Source organism: Boleophthalmus pectinirostris, unplaced genomic scaffold, assembly GCF_026225935.1.
Source record: "Boleophthalmus pectinirostris isolate CB_2022bp ecotype Guang Dong unplaced genomic scaffold, ASM2622593v1 HiC_scaffold_4, whole genome shotgun sequence".
Classification (NCBI taxonomy): Eukaryota; Metazoa; Chordata; class Actinopteri; order Gobiiformes; family Gobiidae; genus Boleophthalmus; species Boleophthalmus pectinirostris.
Genome location: NW_026571353.1, coordinates 41,772,422 through 41,788,710, shown reverse-complemented (window position 1 = coordinate 41,788,710; position 16,289 = coordinate 41,772,422). Strand labels below are relative to the sequence as shown.

Genomic DNA, 16,289 nt, shown 5'->3' with positions numbered 1-16,289 from the left:
CACTGAGCGCCGTCAGAACTCCACCGAGCCTCTGGACGGCACCTGGATCAGACTCAAACCTGTAGCATTTATTTCATTACAGTTGTAAGTTTTACTCACAAATACCTTGAAAAACAACGTGTATTAGAGAGCGGCTCGCCTCTCCACAGATCTGTTAAAGAAGTGGCAAAATCACTGAACTCCGAGCCCTCGTTCATCTCTGGTCATGGGTCTGATCCATCAGCTGTGTGCAAATGCAACACATGAAAAGTGTTTCAGCAGAACAAACAGATGAGCTGAAGTGGGGGTGGTGTCCACCTCCACCTGAGAAGAACTTTCCCCCCAAAAAAACAAAACAAAAACCACGGGCGCGGACGGACGCTCAGAACAACATATAACGAACCAAACGGGATTCGCGCTTCTGTCCAGACGCTGCACCACCCCAGAACCAGCCGCGGTCGAGCACGGAGGACCAGAGCAGCCCGGACCTGTGGTCCACAGAACATTCTCCCTTTCCCGCACAGAACCAGCGCACAGACGACTGCACTGAAGCACTCGGACTCAGTTCTTTGTGCGCTGGTCTTGCTCGCCCCTGTCTGGAACCAGGACATGGAGGACGAAGCCTCCGGACCATCTGACCAACACTGGACCCCCAGCCCCGTCTTGAGGAGCTGCACGCTGACTTCCCCGTGTGTTTGACGCTGCTGCTCGAGCTCAGAGCTTCTGCTCCGAGCTGATGTGCGCAGAGTTTGTACAAAGTTCTACATGCTGCTGTTTTCTGAGTGCTCCTGCACGATCAGAAGAAATGCGACTGCTGCTCTGATGCTTCCATCATCGTCGTCATAGCAACAGGTAAACGTCGGTGGCACTTTCAGCGCGTCAGCTCCTAAAACTCAGTTTATCTCAGTTTACACGCAAAAGTGAAACCGGAGTTTTCCAAAATCTCCACTCTAGTCGGAGTTTTTAGAAAGATTCGTTTTCAGAGGCGAATTCTCCGTTTGTGTGTAAACGATGTGAACAAACGAAGGGAAATGTCTCCGTTTAAAAGTTTTTTAAAATACCCGTGTACGTGTAAACGGGGCCTAAAGTTCACTGCGTAACTTTTCTAGTGGAGGGTCCGCCACCTGTTTGTCTAGAATGTTCCACAGTAAAGATGAAATCTCTGTCACCAGGGAGACACGCAGATTACAGCACTACACAGCATTACAGGTCAGATCTGTGAAGAGGCGCGCTCACTCACAGGAGTGATTGTACTTTTGAGCAACAGAACCATCTATAGTTACGGAAGCCCTGAGAGGCAAGAGAAAAAAAAAAGAGGCAGGTCATCTGGGCTCTTTTTTCTAAGTGTTTTTTTTTCACCAACTCAAAAAATAAATAAATAATTTTCTACAAAAAAATTCTACAATTTTTTTTTTCTCTTGTGTGTTATTTTGTCACTGTTGATGCAGCTGATGAAAAAAAAGTGGTTTCCCAGTAAATTCCTAAATTTTTTTTTCTTTTTTTCTTCATCAGCCACATCAACGGTGGAAAAAAAATGGTTGAATTTTTTTTTTTTGTGGAAAAATTTTTTGAGTTGGTGAAAAAAAAAAAAAAAACACTTAGAAAATCAAGCCCAAATGACTTGCCTCTTTTTTTTTTTCTTCTCTTGCCTCTTAGGGCTTCCGTACATAGTGAATAAACGTTTGATGGAAATGTTTAAAGTCACACCACGGAACATTCCAGGCAAAGCATTAACATCTCCAAGCAGATAACAGACCCTTCACCAGAAAAGTTACACAATGCAACTTTAATAGTGGGAAGAGTGACTCAAAGTTTTACGGTAAAGAGTACTGTTACTTCAATAAAAATATTATTCAAGTAGGAGTAAAAGTATCCTGCTGAAAGTACTCTGCTCGCCCAGACACAGGAAGAACATGCAAACTCCACAGACAGGACCAGGAGACCCAGGACCTTCTTGCTGTGAGGAGAGAGGTTCAGCAGGAGCAGGACAAGGTCAGAGGATCACAGAGTGTGTAGTTTCTGTGACCACAGTGACCACAGTAGATTTGGCTCCATCTCTTTTTGGTTTCACACTTTTGTAACGTTTTGTCGGAGCCAAAGACGCCGAGTCAGAACAGCTCCTCACACTTAAAAAAACTTTACAGTTGGCCAAAGTGCTGCACACAAACACAGAATAGACAATGACAATCGCAGTAGAAGAAAATATATGGTACAAACACAATACAGCATCTGATGCATCAGATATAAAAATGTATTGAACAGATACATATGTACTCGAGTTTATTAAACTGTTGACCTTTTTTCTGTACCATTTTTGGTTCTAAAGTTCCATCCGTTTTAAACAGACCATGTATGAAACATGGAACAAAAATTATTTCCCAAATTTCAAAGACCTGCAAATCATGTAAATAAATGTTTGTATTTCATCATATCTTGTGTTATTCCATCTTTGAACTGTTGATGAAGGGACAGGATTTAAAAAAAAAAAAAGTATTTAAAATGATAAAAATGTTCTTGGAAGGACTGACATATTTTATAGAAATAGTTTCCTTTAATTTTGAAGTAATATTAAAATATTCAGAAGAAAAAAGCGACAAATGATGTAAAATCCTGCACCTTCTACTTGTTTGTACAATTTTCCCTCCATTACTTTTCCCTCCGTTACCATGACCTTTCTTAATAAAAAATCTCATGAGTCAAAAAGTCAGAGGTTTTTCAACCTAATCTTGTACCATATGGTAGAAAACTATATGAAGCAAATATTCAAACCAGTTTGTTAAGGATATGGAAGTGAGAACCAAGAGTTATCACTGTTTGGATTTATTGAACAAAAAGTGCTGCATATTTCATTCCCTCCGTTACCGACATGACATGAGTTTTTTTTATTTTTTGTCTTGAACTTGAAAGAATATCACAGGTTTAACTTTACCCTGTTGGAGTGTAACTCTTTCCTACATTCTGATACTTTACTTATTTCAATAGTTCCTCTAGTTTCTGAATAAGAGACATTTGAATGTCAAAAATCTGACCCTGTTTCCCTCTGTTACCACTTGACTGGACCCAGCTACTAAAAAACATAGAAAACAGTAAAATACTCAACAAGAAATATACATGTCACTTATTAATCTCTAATCTCTAACGGTGACTGGTTCCAGAGCCGGCAGCGACAGAAAACACACGGTCCCCACGAAGTTTACGTTTAGTTTTTGGGACGGCGAGCTGGAGTTGGTCTGCAGATCTGAGAGGGCGGATCAAGTCAGTGAGGTAGGAGGACGCTGGGCCGTGCAAACACTTGAAAGTAAATTAAAGAATTTTAAAATTGACTCTAAAAGACACTGGGAGCCAATGAAGAGAAACTAAAATAGTTGGGACTCTCTCGTGTTTCCGGGTTCCAGTTAAAAGTCGAGCCGCTGAGTTTTGGACCCGTTGCAACCGGGAAAGTGCATTTTGTCTGACACCAGCATAAAGTGCATGACCATAATCCAATCTAGTCGTCACAAATGTATGTGGGACAGTTTTGAAGTGTTGTGTTGACAAAATAGGCTTAAAACTCACACACTCACAGGCAGATCAGAAACAACGAGGGATGAGATTAAACACATCTGGGGCGTTTTGCGTTTTTAAGCCCCAAAAACGTCGTCACTGTCTAAGGTTCCTGTTTACACGAGAACACTTGTGAGTAACTTGTGACAAAACATTTTATCTGAAGTGTCTTTCGTTTTAGATGGTGACGATGTTTTTGGGTCTTAAAAACACAAAAATCTGAAAACACCTCCAGAAACCACTGCCCAAGACGCAAAACTCTGGTTAGATCTACTCAGGTCATGTACACATTTACGTCACAAACAAACAGGACGCACAAACCTGACATGCAAACACAATCCAATTCCACACACTTTTGAGTCACCGTCTGCAGCAGATTTCCTCCCGAAAACTCTCGTCTAAACGCAGAATAAAAAGTGAAGACGCGACGCCACTTTTGCGTCGTCTGTTCAGACCCTCATCGTATAAACGTTGTCTAAATGAAAGACACTTCCCATCAAATATTTTGTCGTTTTTACCCGTGAGTGTTGTCGTGTGAACAGGACCTGAATGGAGTCATCAGTAAAGAAACTGAAAATCCTGAAGTTCCATCATTTCCTCCACGAACAACAAACCGTCGTGTCGTATTCTGCAAAAAAAATGTCTGACCCTGGAGTTTTGATGTGTACAAACCTGTGCTAATGTGATTTTTATTTAAGTTTGTGACTTTAGATTAAATTTTTTTGTCAATTCTTCTGGACGTGTTTCAAATATGAACTTTCAACAGAACCCTTTCATTAAAATATAAATCACAAATACTTATATCCGAAAAACTGTAGCTACAATAGTTCCTGTGTGGCAGAGTGGTTAGTCCTCATGATTACACCTTTATCATCAGAAGGCCCCCGAGTCAGAAGGCCCAGTAGTCACAAAGTAAGTCACTGTGACATAATTCAAGAATTGGAAAGACCTATTACCCTAAGGTATCTAAAGACATTCATATGGACTCTGTAAGTCAAACAGTCTAGAATTGTCCAGCCATGGTTAATGAACAGACGGACAGACGGATGGACGGACGGACAATGGGTGATCGCATAAGTTCAGCTTGAGTTTACAGTTCACAAGCTGAACTAAAAATGCCTTACAGTCGGCCCTTTTCAATACGACCAGGCGGGATACCCAGAACAGGAGCATTTTTATGACACGCCTAAATAGTACATATACTTTGAGCTGAGCTAAAAATATCAAGGCCTCTTATTTTCAATTTGTTCGCAAAATTTGAAGTTTGTATAAAAATGTATGTCTTTATGAATTTTGAGGTGAAAATTTGGAAAATACCCTACAAGATCTGTGGTACAATGAAAACACGACCTGAACATGGATTTTCTGACCAGAGGGTTTTCTGATGAAAAGGCTGACCCCGTCCTCACGCCTCACCTCACCTTTCAGGCCCACAGAGAATCGTGCTGGTTCCGGTTCCTGCACCTAATCTTGAACTGACTCATGTGTTCACAGCAGAAATCAGAGCGTTCAGGAATCGGAAAGTTGGTTCCCAACGGAAACCAAGTAAAACTTTTTTTTTCTAAGTGAACCATGACAACACAGCAGACGTCAGCAGGTTCATCCGAGTCACACACGGGAAAATAAACAAACAAAGAGCAAGTGAAAATATCACATATTAAGTTAAAAGTTTTAAGTCTACAGAAACTATCACGTACCGTTCGTTTTGCATGTGTTCATGTTCTCCTGATAAGTTTATATCTTTGTATTCAGCGTCGCTGTCGTCTTCTCCACAGCAGATCCATGTTGTGTCAGAGTTTGGTACATAAATAATGACTTGTACAAACTCTCGCTGGTGTTGATGATGAGATCCATGATTGTTCTTTTCCTTCTGTGACGTCTGTTTTCATACGGCCTTGTTTTTACTTGGTGTTAAATCCACACTCTCTGTCGATGACGCGTCATTTGTTCACGTAAATAGTTTGAACGCGGCTCGTTCTCCGGAGAACACTTTGGTTCTCAGTGGAACTGGTTCTGACCGACCTGAAAACAGCTTGAGAAAAGGTTCTTGGTTCAACTCCAGTGTCATGTGAGGACTTACTGTGCAGAGTTTGAATGTTCTGCCTGTGTCTGTGTTTCTCCATCAACCCAAAACATGCACAACGGGTCAAACCCTCCAGCTAAGAAAGACCTGACCAAGACCGGCTCAAGATCTGAAGATGGGTCAAATGCAGAAGTCAAATGCAGGTTTAACCCGGAGAGGCAGAGGACGGGTCAAATGCAGAGGACACATGTGTGTGTGAGTGTCACTGTGGATGTGCAGATGTGGAGGTGACAGTTTGAAGCGTCAGACTCTGGACTTGGACTTAATGACAGTCCTGAGGTCCTGAGGCGCTGTCCTGTTCATCAAACCTCTGTTTTTGGTTTCACTAAAAAAACTTTTGTCACCTCAAAAACACCTCATTTACTCACATTTGGACCAAAAACAGAAACGTCAGGTCGAATAAACCAAGGACTAAACCAGGACTAAACAAAACTAAACCAGGACTAAATAAGGTCTAAACCAGGACTAAACCAGGTCTAAACCAGGACTAAACCAGGATTAAACCAGGACTAAAGCAGAACTGAACCAGGTCTAAACCAGAACTAAATAAGGTCTAAACCAGGACTAAACTAGGACTCAACCAGGATTAAAACAGGACTAAACCAGGACTAAAGCAGAACTGAACCAGGACTCATTGTCGGGATGGGTCCAGAGGTTCAGTCCTGGTTCAGTCCTGGTTTAGACCTGGTTTAGTCATGGTTTTAGTCCTAGTTTTAGACCTGTTTTAGATCTAGTTTAGACCTGCTTTTAATCCTGGTTTTAGACCTGGTTTAGTCTTGGTTTAGATCTAGTTTAGACCTGGTTTTAGTCCTGGTTTAGACCTGGTTTAGTCATAGTTTTAGTCCTAGTTTTAGACCTGTTTTAGATCTAGTTTAGACCTGCTTTTAATCCTGGTTTTAGACCTGGTTTAGTTTCCAGGAATAAGTGGAATTACCAGGGAAAGAAAAATAAAAATGATCACTCACTGAAACAGTAACTGTAACTGAATACAGTTACTTATAAATTGTACTCTGATTACTCCGGTACATGTAATCTGTTACTCCTCAACACTGCCTGTGACCCTGTGGCCGACGGTGTTTCACTGCTGCCCTCTGCTGGTGACTGGATTATTTGCAGGTTTTACTTCTGCTGAATATTCTGTATAAAGAAACACAATTTTCTTCATTTTCGTATTTAATTTTTTTTTTCTTCTTCTAATTAAACCTCCTGCAGACTTTTTTTTTCTCTTCCTCTGACAGTTCTTCTGAAACTGTTGGACCTTTTCTCAAACCCAGACTCTGCATTTTAAACCTTTGAACGTTTTGAACACAGCCACATTATTATTAATTATAATATTATGACTGAATATTTTCATCCCTGCTCCTTTTCCCGGGACAGAGATTCAAACATTCTGAGTCCAAGTTAAATGTAAATGTGTGTTTTGTGACACTGGGAGGAGGATTTGGAACATCTTTTCTTTTTTTGTGAATTTGTGCAACAATTTTGGTTTCATTTTCAGTCTTGGCTTCAGTCCAGGGCAATTCAGTTTCAGCCATAAAAGAAATAAAAATTGGTGTATTAAAAGGAATGGAATTTGGTATCAACAGTTTGTTTATTTTAGGTAAACGTTTTATGCATAAATGTCGATTTATTTATTTATTTTAGATAAAACCATAAATAACACACTTGAAGAATGACGTGAAACTTTCTGTTCGCTCATTGGGCCTAACTGAGAGAAAAGAGGCTGTTTTTGTCATGTTCTTTTTGAATGAGTTTAATTTATTCCTTTAAATTAGAGCTTTGAAATTGCCCCTTTTATATGTGAATATGTTTTTATTCGCTCTTGTGTTTTTAATGCATTTATTTTTCATGTGAACTGTTTACTTTTATTTATTTATTTTTTGTTTCTATCTTAAAAAACAAAAACAAAAAACAAACAAACAAACAAAAAAAAAAAAACTCCTGGTCGGTGTAATACGCGGAGGCTCCAGGGGGCGGCGCTGTTTCCATGGAGATGGATCCTCCTGTGGTGTTTCTCGTGTTCCTGTTTTAGCTCAAATTTAATTTCATATTTTCCCGCAGCAGCAGAATCAGGTAAAGATGAACCGTCTCGTCTGAACACGGTACCGACCCGCTCACCTCGTGTCGATTCCGGTTCTTTTACGCTTCAGATTAAACAGTTTTTCTCTGTTTTGGCTCTGAGCTAGCGTTAGCCTGTTAGCCTCTGTTAGCAGAGAGGCTAAAAACAAACCCGAGGCTAACGGCGGTCAGAGGGTCCAGACACGTCCCCGTGTCCCCGGGACTGTCCCCGTGTCCCAGAGCCTGTGTCCCCCAGATTTATACAAAAACACTGATATGATCCAATTTTATACAAAAAATGTCCCAGGAGTCTCTATTTTCACCAAACTGATCTAAACCAGGACTAAACTGAGACTAGACCAGGACTACATCGGGTCTAAACCAGGACTCAACCAAGACTAAACCAGGACTAAACTGAGACTAGACCAGGTCTACATCAGAACTAATCCAGGACTAAACTAAGACTAAATCAGGTCTGAATTTAGACTAAACCAGGACTACATCGGGTCTAAAGCAGGAATAAACCAGGACTACATCGGGTCTAAAGCAGGAATAAACCAGGACTACATCGGGTCTAAACCAGGACTAAACTAAGACTAAACCAGAACTACATCGGGTCTAAACCAGGTCTAAACTGAGACTAAACCAGGACTATAACATTCTTGACTAATCTGATCCCTGCTGACAGTAAAGGGGCACATAAATTATCATTTATTTTGCCATATACACAAATCCGTGTCTGTGAATGAACATAAACCAAAAAAAAAACAAAACGCTGCGTCAGAAGTTCCTCAGATCATGACTGACTGGAGAGTTCACGATGTTTTTCGCTCTTTTCACTGTTTTATTTACACAAATGTCCCGACCCGGGTGTGTCCCAGTGTAGCGTTTAGAAACTCTGGTCTCCCTCGAGTCTTTCTGTAAACACTCGTAGCTGTGATGGTAAAATAACGTACACACTTTTATCTGGACGTGTTTTAATTTGAAAGCTGTTTCTCTTTTGGTTTTCTTCTTCTGGTCACACACAGTTTACGTCAGTGTCAGGGAGAACAGATATTCTAAATTAAAAACTGGGACACACCCGGACTGGGACGGTTACTCTGCACCTCTTCTCTCTAATTTAATGTCTCTCTTTCGCTTTTTAATTTTATGATGATTATTTATGTTTTGATTTGTTTGTTTTGTGATTTGAATGGATTTATTTAAATGACTTTAAACTTGCCATTAGTATATAGGAAATGATCATCCATTCTTGTCATAATGTGAGGGACCTCTGTCAGTGCTTTGCTTGATTTGATTTGATTTTAATTTTATTTAATTTTAGTTTAGTTTAGTTTTATTTAATTTAGTTTAGTTTTATTTTATTTTAATTTATTGTAATTTATTTCATTTTAATTTATTTTAATTAATTAATTTATTTTTATTTGTTTTATTAATTTATTTATTTTGTTTTTATTGTGTTTTATTTATTTTTTTCATTAAAATTAATTAATGTATTTATTTATTTTATTCATTTATTTATTTTTTGTTTTTATTTTATTTTTATTAATTAATTTTATTTATTTTTTTGCCTTATTATCAAGCACATTTTTCAGTATTTTAGCTAAACAAATGACAATATATTACCATCTTTACTGTTGGCAGGGATCAAATTGGTCCAAAATTGAGACACCTGGGACATTTCTTGTATAAACTGGGACAAATCAGTGTTTTTTTAATAAATCTGCTGGGACAGGGGACACAGGCTCAAAACTGGGACTGTCCCGAGGAAATAGGAATGACTGGACACTCTATACAGTGGCTGAATTTGTAAAAAAAAAATTAAATTTAGACATAGACAAACTATTGATCCACACAGGAATTTATTCGGAAATAAGTTGGAAAAGTAACAAGAGACGAGTCAAAATAAAATAGAAAAATAACTCACTCACCTGTTCCTTCTGTCCTCACAGTCCGGCCCTGGAGCAGCTCATTTGGTCCCTGGAATAGTCCCGGTCCAGACCTGGTTTTCCTCTTGGTCTTGGTCCTGGTCTTGGTCCTGGTCCTGATCTTTGGTCCTGGTCTTGGGATGGGCCTATGGAGGATGTGGTTCTTCGTTATAAATCCGGACCAGACCAGGACGTGTCTGCTCTGATCGGGACCACAGAGAGACTCCTGGCCCCGTTCCCCTGTCGCCCTCCGCAGGTAAATACTCTACGTCCCTGTGTGTCAGATGCCCTCCCAGGTGATGTGGTTGCAGAATGAATCTTGTAACTGATGGAAATGATTAGGGAAAAAAACACGTGTGGATTTGACTTCTGGAGATTTCAGATGAAAAACAGAGAACGGGTCAGAACACAGACTCTGCTCCGTGTGAGAGGGACGCTCCGCTCCACAAACGGACTCGAAATGACGTGCTGAAAATTAAAATTTAAATCAGAACACGTGTTTAAATAAAATCTTTCGCTCTCTGTCGTCCTGCAGGTTTTCAGTCCCTGGTTTCCCTCCGTCGTTGACAGACACCTGCCCCTGAGACCGGCCAGACCTCCTCCCAGAATCCTCTCTGCCCCCGACCCCGGTCCAGAGGAGGACAGGGGGAAGACCGGACCAAACCAGCACCCAAACCAGGACCCAAACCAAACCGGACCAACTGGGACTCTTAACCAAACTACACAGGGGAAGAAAGAGAAAACTGGACCGACCCAGGGCCCAAAAGAGTCTGGACCCAAAGAGAATCTAAACCAGACTAGAGAGGAGACTGGACCACCGGGGAGTCCAGATCAAACATGTGGGGTCAGTCCTCAAACTGGACTAACCCAGGGGCCGGTGAATTCTACGGTGAGAATAAATAAATAAATACGTCTTAAACCAGGACTAAAGCCGGACCAGAGCAAAAGATCATTTTAGTCAGGATTATAAAACAAATTACAACTGAAATCACAATTTTAAAAGTCCCAATTATCAAACGGTCAAGGTGTTTGTTCATTTGATAATAATGTGACAGGTGAGATGGGGGAGACAGGTGTGACAGGTGAGACGGGTGTGACAGGTGAGATGGGGGAGAAAGGTGAGACGGGGGAGACAGGTGCGACAGGTGTGACGGGGGAGACAAGGGAGACAGGTGTGACAGGGGAGACGTGTGACAGGGGAGACGTGAGACGGGTGTGACAGGTGTGACAGGGGAGACGTGTGACAGGGGAGACATGTGAGACGGGTGTGACAGGGGAGACATGTGAGACGGGTGTGACAGGTGTGACGGGTGAGACAGGTGAGACATGTGAGACAGGTGTGACGGGTGGGTGTGACGAGTGTGACGGGTGAGACAGGGGAGACAAGTGTGACAGGTGTGACATAGGAGACATGTGTGACAGGGGAGACATGTGAGACGGGTGTGACAGGTGTGACGAGTGTGACGGGTGAGACAAGTGTGACAGGGGAGACATGTGAGACGGGTGTGACAGGGGAGACATGTGAGACGGGTGTGACAGGTGTGACGGGTGAGACAGGTGAGACGGGTGTGATGGGTGAGACAGGGGAGACATGTGAGACAGGTGTGACGGGTGAGACAGGGAGACAGGTGAGACAGGTGTGACGGGTGAGACAGGGGAGACAGGTGTGACGGGTGAGACAGGGGAGACAGAATTTAACGTTGCCTTTGAAGAATAAACGTCCCTGTGTTCCCTGATGTGGTCCAGTTTATTGTGTGTTAAATCTAATGATCTGTAGTTCAGACTCTACAAACAAAGTTCTGAAACGAGATTCTTTGACGGGTTTAAAATGTGACTCGTCTAAATCTTAATTTTGAAAAATAAATTCCAGATCTCAAGTGTGTTTCTGTCCCTGCAGAGTCGAGCGCTCAGTCCCCGAGTCGACCAACGCGACGTGATCAGGACCCAGTGTCCCTTTGTCCCAGAGACGCCACCAGACCCAGACCCAGGTCCACAGGCCCGGACCAGACCAGGATCTAAACCCGACTCTCCATCCAAACGCTGCTGGACCGTGTTCGGGCACAGAGTCCCGACCAAAGACCGGACCAGAGACCAGACCCGGGTCCGGTCCCGGGTCCAGACCTCGTCCCGGCACTTCACCCAGACTCTGTCCAAACTGAGACTCCATCCCAGACACAGAGTCAAATGGATCCTCCACGAAAACAACTGCAGAGACATCGAACAGGTGAGACAGGTGAGGCAGGTGAGGCAGGTGTGACAGGTGAGGCAGGTGTGACAGGTGAGGCAGGTGTGACAGGTGTGACAGACTTTAACACTCAGGTTTTACATTTCAAATAAACACATCTGTAACTGGACGACACTTTTGGAGTGAAAACATTTGTAAAACTAAGAGTGACACACGTGACTCACCAGAACCCTGTCAGAACCCTGTCAGAACCCTGTCAGAACCCTGTCAGAACCCTGTCAGAACCCTGTCAGAACCCTGTCAGAACCCTGTCAGAACCCTGTCAGAACCCTGTCAGAAGTGAAAAAGTCTTGGACGAGGCACCAGAACTTTTGTCCAGTTACAGAATTGTATTTTCTTTTAGTGCTGGATCCCACAGACTCTGATGTTCTCCATGTCCTGAAGTCCAAACACAAACACCTGGAGGACGACTCAGCCAAAAAATAAATATTTTAACAATAATATATTATTATGTTCCAACAGAGATCAACAGATACATAAAGGCGATTATTTTACACAACTAATCACAAAAATAATCCCCCTCTCCCAAAAAATTCATCACTCTCACTCTCTTCACTCTCATTTGTCCCCAGTCCCTTTTACAAAATCATTCAAGCAAAACTGTGCTTCTGCCACATTCTTCGAACAGTACATCACATGACTCCAGATACTAAATAAATAACTGCGTTTCAAAATGTTTTAGTCACATTCAGACGACAAATTAATTAAAATTTCTTCTTCTGCAGACGTAGCTATAATTATTCTTTTATATCTTCATTTAAAGTTGAAGTTTAAGTTAAAGTTAAAGTTCCAGATTTTGACCCACAAACTGAAATACAAAAACTTTTCCTTGTTGTTTAGACTCTGGACATTTTAAAGGAAAATAGAATTTATGAAATGAAATTAGAGGAAACAGCCAGACACGTCATCCAGACGTGTTCCTGAGCAGATCATCTTTGTTCCATCTTAGACTCGCGCCATCGTTGTTTATGTGACACAAACTGCTTCTCTCTTCAGTGCACATACACTTCAGTCCTTGCGCCCTCTGCTGGTGTTTGGGGACTGTACACAGAGATGTTTGATAACTGAGTCGCTCCTTTTGTGCTGTTGTTGTTTTCTCGGGTGAAATCTCCCATGATGCCGCTGTGATGGTGACTGAGCAGAAACTCAGATGCTCTGTGTTTCTGTGTTTCTGTGTTTGTGTGGATCTTTATCTGACACTTTAGTGCTGAGTTTCTCAGAGTTTATGTGGGCACCAACATCACGACGTCCACCTCAGAAGGTCACTCAGCTTCTGAAAGAGGAGATACTGTTTTTTTAAAATGTTTATTATGATGATGAATCATCATTTTCATTAAGTGTTTACAGGGTCTTTTTAAAGCGGAATTCATTTTTATTCACAATTAAATTATTTTTAATCAGAATTAAAGCTCTCATGTAAACGCGACAACTGTCCGTGTGTCTCTGTGGGATCTGTAGCCACAATTTTAGTCCCAATCTTTTGTCATTTCTGGGTGCAGGGGTCCAGGCCTAACGAGCTTCAGAATCTGTGGTACATTACATTTTTATAAAAGAGAGAGAGAGAGCGAGAGAGAGATGAAAACCATGTGACCTCCTGTCGCCCACTCACCTGTGTGGTCATATAGAGACTCCACCCTGCCCCTTGTGGCCAAGTCAAATATAGTTCACCCTGTGTCCAGACGAACAGTGACCCAAATAAACCCCAGTCTAAATGAAAGAACAACGGCTCCTACAGGATCTTTACAGAGTCAAATCTACTGACCCTGTAGTTCAAACTCTACAAACATGTTCTGAAACACACCGGGCTCTGGGATTAGTTCAGATTTGACTCTTTTCTCTCTTCACTCAACTTTACATGTGCAAACAGAATCTCTCTCTCTCCTCAGGTGTGGCACTCCCTCTCTCACCTCTCTCTCTCTCTCTTTCCTCAGGTGTGGCGCTCCCTCTCTCGTCCCGCTCGCTTGTCCCTCCCGTCGTCCTGTAACGCTCACTTCGTCCGGGACCAGGCCCAGATCTGGGTCTACTGTGACCTGGTCCAGTCCGAGGAGGTGGGTCTGAGTCTGAAGGAGGACCTGAGTCTGAGGGGAACAATCTGTCTGTGGGAGCGACGCCACGGAAACATCTACAGCCTCTGACCCACGAAGAGCTCCACCGGGTTTTTACACTCCACACACCTTCACTAGAATCACCTGGAGCATTTCAGACCTGGACCTGCCCAGTTTCTACTGAACAAAATAATAAGAATAATATAAAAAATAAGTTAAACACAACTCCAGGTCTGTTTGTGACGAGGAAACATCAGAACACGACTTAAAGCCACGAGAGTCAAGTTTGTGTGATTATAGAACCTCAAATTCTAGAATGAACCCAGAAGCAGAACTTCTATCAAATCTGGACTTACCCAGATTTATGTATAAACCTTTTCAGTCCTGGTTCAGTCCTGGTTCAGTCCTGGTTTAGACCTGGTTTAGTCCTGGTTTAGACCTGGTTTAGTCCTGGTTTAGACCTGGTTTAGACCTGGTTTAGACCTGGTTTTGTCCTGGTTTTGTCCTGGTTTAGACCTGGTTTAGTCCTGGTGTTTATCACAAAGCCAAACATGTAGTTAATTTAAAATAAAGAAAAACTTGAATTAGAAAAAGAGGCACATGATTTAAATATGTGTAAATGTTTGTGAGTCTTTGCCGAAAATGACCTCATGTCTGTTTTTAAATTGTGTATTTATAAAAGTGTAAATCTTACACTGGAAGCTGCTTTTACAGTTATAAAATCTGTGTAATGTGTTCGAGCTGCTGAGAGGAACTCTATTTATACAAACAGTTTTAACACTGGGGATTTTACTCCACATCAACTTGTGACCAAAATATTTTTTATAAAAAGTTTTCCACTACTCGTGCTGTTTCTCTTGTGATTTGTAAAAAAAGTGACCGTGTATGAACTGTTGTTCACTGTCAAAGATGCAATAAAGATTTTTAAAGAAAATGTGTTTTGTTTCAACTTGTTTTATACAAAAACAGATTCACAAACTTCATCCAAGAGGAAAATAACCTGGACACTGACTCACGTGTTGGAGTTCACCCCGGTGAACCAGAGGGTCACGTCCCTGCGCCTTCAGGTCGGGGACAGGTTTCTCACTGTGGTGTCGCCTACGGGCCGAACAGCAGTGCAGAGTACTCGAGTACCCGGCCTTCTTGGAGTCCCTGGGAGGGACTAGACAGTGCACCGACTGGGGACTCTGTTGTTCTCCTGGGGGACTTCAACTCCCACGTGGACAACGACAGTGACACTTGGAGAGGGGTGATTGGGAGGAACGTCCCCCCTGATCTGAACCCGAGCGGTGTTTTGTTATTGGACTTCTGTGCTAGTCACAGTTTGTCCATAACAAACACCATGTTCGAGCACAAGTATGTCCATAAGTGCACGTGGCACCAAGACGCCCTCGGCCGGAGGTCGATGATCGACTTTGTAGTCGTGTCATGTGACCTCCGGCCGCGTGTCTTGGACACTCGGATGAAGAGAGGGGCTGAGCTGTCAACTGATCACCACCTGGTTGTGAGTTGGGTTCACTGGTGGAGGAGGAAGCCAGAAAGACCTGGCAGACCCAAGCGTGTAGTGAGGGTCTGTTGGGAACGTCTGGCAGAGCCTCTGGCAGAGGGACTTTCAACTCCGGGAGGACTTCTCCCGGACTCCGGGGGAGGCTGGAGATATGGAGTCCGAGTGGGCTTCATTCTCGGCCTCTATTGTCAATGCGGCTGCTCGGAGCTGTGGGCATAAGGTCTGTGGTGCCTGTCGCGGCGGCAATCCCCGAACCCCGTGGACACCGGCAGTAAGAGATGCTGTCGGGCTGAAGGAGGAGTCCTATTGGGCCTTGTTGGCTCGTGGGACTCCTGAAGCAGCTGATGGTACTGGCAGGCCAAGCGTGCTGCAGCCCGTGCTGTCGCAGAGGCAAAAACTCAGAGCTGGGAGGAGTTCGGGGAGGCCATGGAGGAGGACTATCAGATGCCCTCAAAGAGATTCTGGCAAATTGTCCGGCGCCTCAGGAGGGGGAAGCAGTTCTTCACCAACACTGTTTACAGTGCGGGGGGAGAGCTGCGGACCTCGACTGGGAACGTTGTCTGGCGGTGGAAGGAAAACTTTGAGCATCTACTCAATCCCACCATCACGTCTTCCGAGGAGGAAGCCGAGGCTGGGTATTCGGACTCGTCCATCACCCTGGTTGAAGTCACTGAGGTGGTTAAAGCTCCTTGGTGGATCTGGGAGTGGATGAGATCCGTCCTGAGTACCTTAAGTCTCTGGATGTTGTGGGTCTTGGCTGACACGCCTCTTCAACATCGCGTGGCGGTCGGGGACAGAACCTCTGGACTGGCAAACCGGAGTGGTGGTCCCTCTGTATAAGAAGGGGGACCGGAGGGTGTGCTCCAACTACAGGGGAATCACACTCCTCAGGCTCTCCGGT

General features: G+C 43.1%; 1 protein-coding gene across 2 annotated transcripts; it reads left to right on the top strand.

Moving 5' to 3' along the window:
• Positions 1 to 7,583: 7,583 nt before the first annotated feature.
• On the top strand, positions 7,584 to 14,815 carry zgc:101664 (uncharacterized protein LOC450064 homolog). 2 transcript variants are annotated; one of them, XM_020936382.2, is made up of 5 exons: positions 7,584 to 7,678; positions 9,616 to 9,847; positions 10,127 to 10,480; positions 11,489 to 11,815; positions 13,768 to 14,815. In XM_020936382.2, exons 2-5 carry the CDS (start codon positions 9,740 to 9,742, stop codon positions 13,969 to 13,971), a joined length of 993 nt encoding a protein of 330 aa, XP_020792041.2. In that variant the 5' UTR covers positions 7,584 to 7,678; positions 9,616 to 9,739; the 3' UTR covers positions 13,972 to 14,815. The 2 variants fall into 2 exon arrangements, with proteins under 2 accessions (XP_020792041.2, XP_055017843.1); XM_055161868.1 differs by having other exon boundaries at positions 11,489 to 11,824.
• Positions 14,816 to 16,289: the final 1,474 nt, after the last annotated feature.

Coding starts and splice junctions, on each gene's coding strand:
- zgc:101664 (XM_055161868.1), top strand. CDS start 9,740: ATGGAGGATGTGGTTCTTCGTTATAAATCCGGACCAGACCAGGACGTG. Junction 9,848..10,126: donor TCCCCTGTCGCCCTCCGCAG/GTAAATACTCTA, acceptor GTCGTCCTGCAG/GTTTTCAGTCCCTGGTTTCC. Junction 10,481..11,488: donor AGGGGCCGGTGAATTCTACG/GTGAGAATAAAT, acceptor CTGTCCCTGCAG/AGTCGAGCGCTCAGTCCCCG.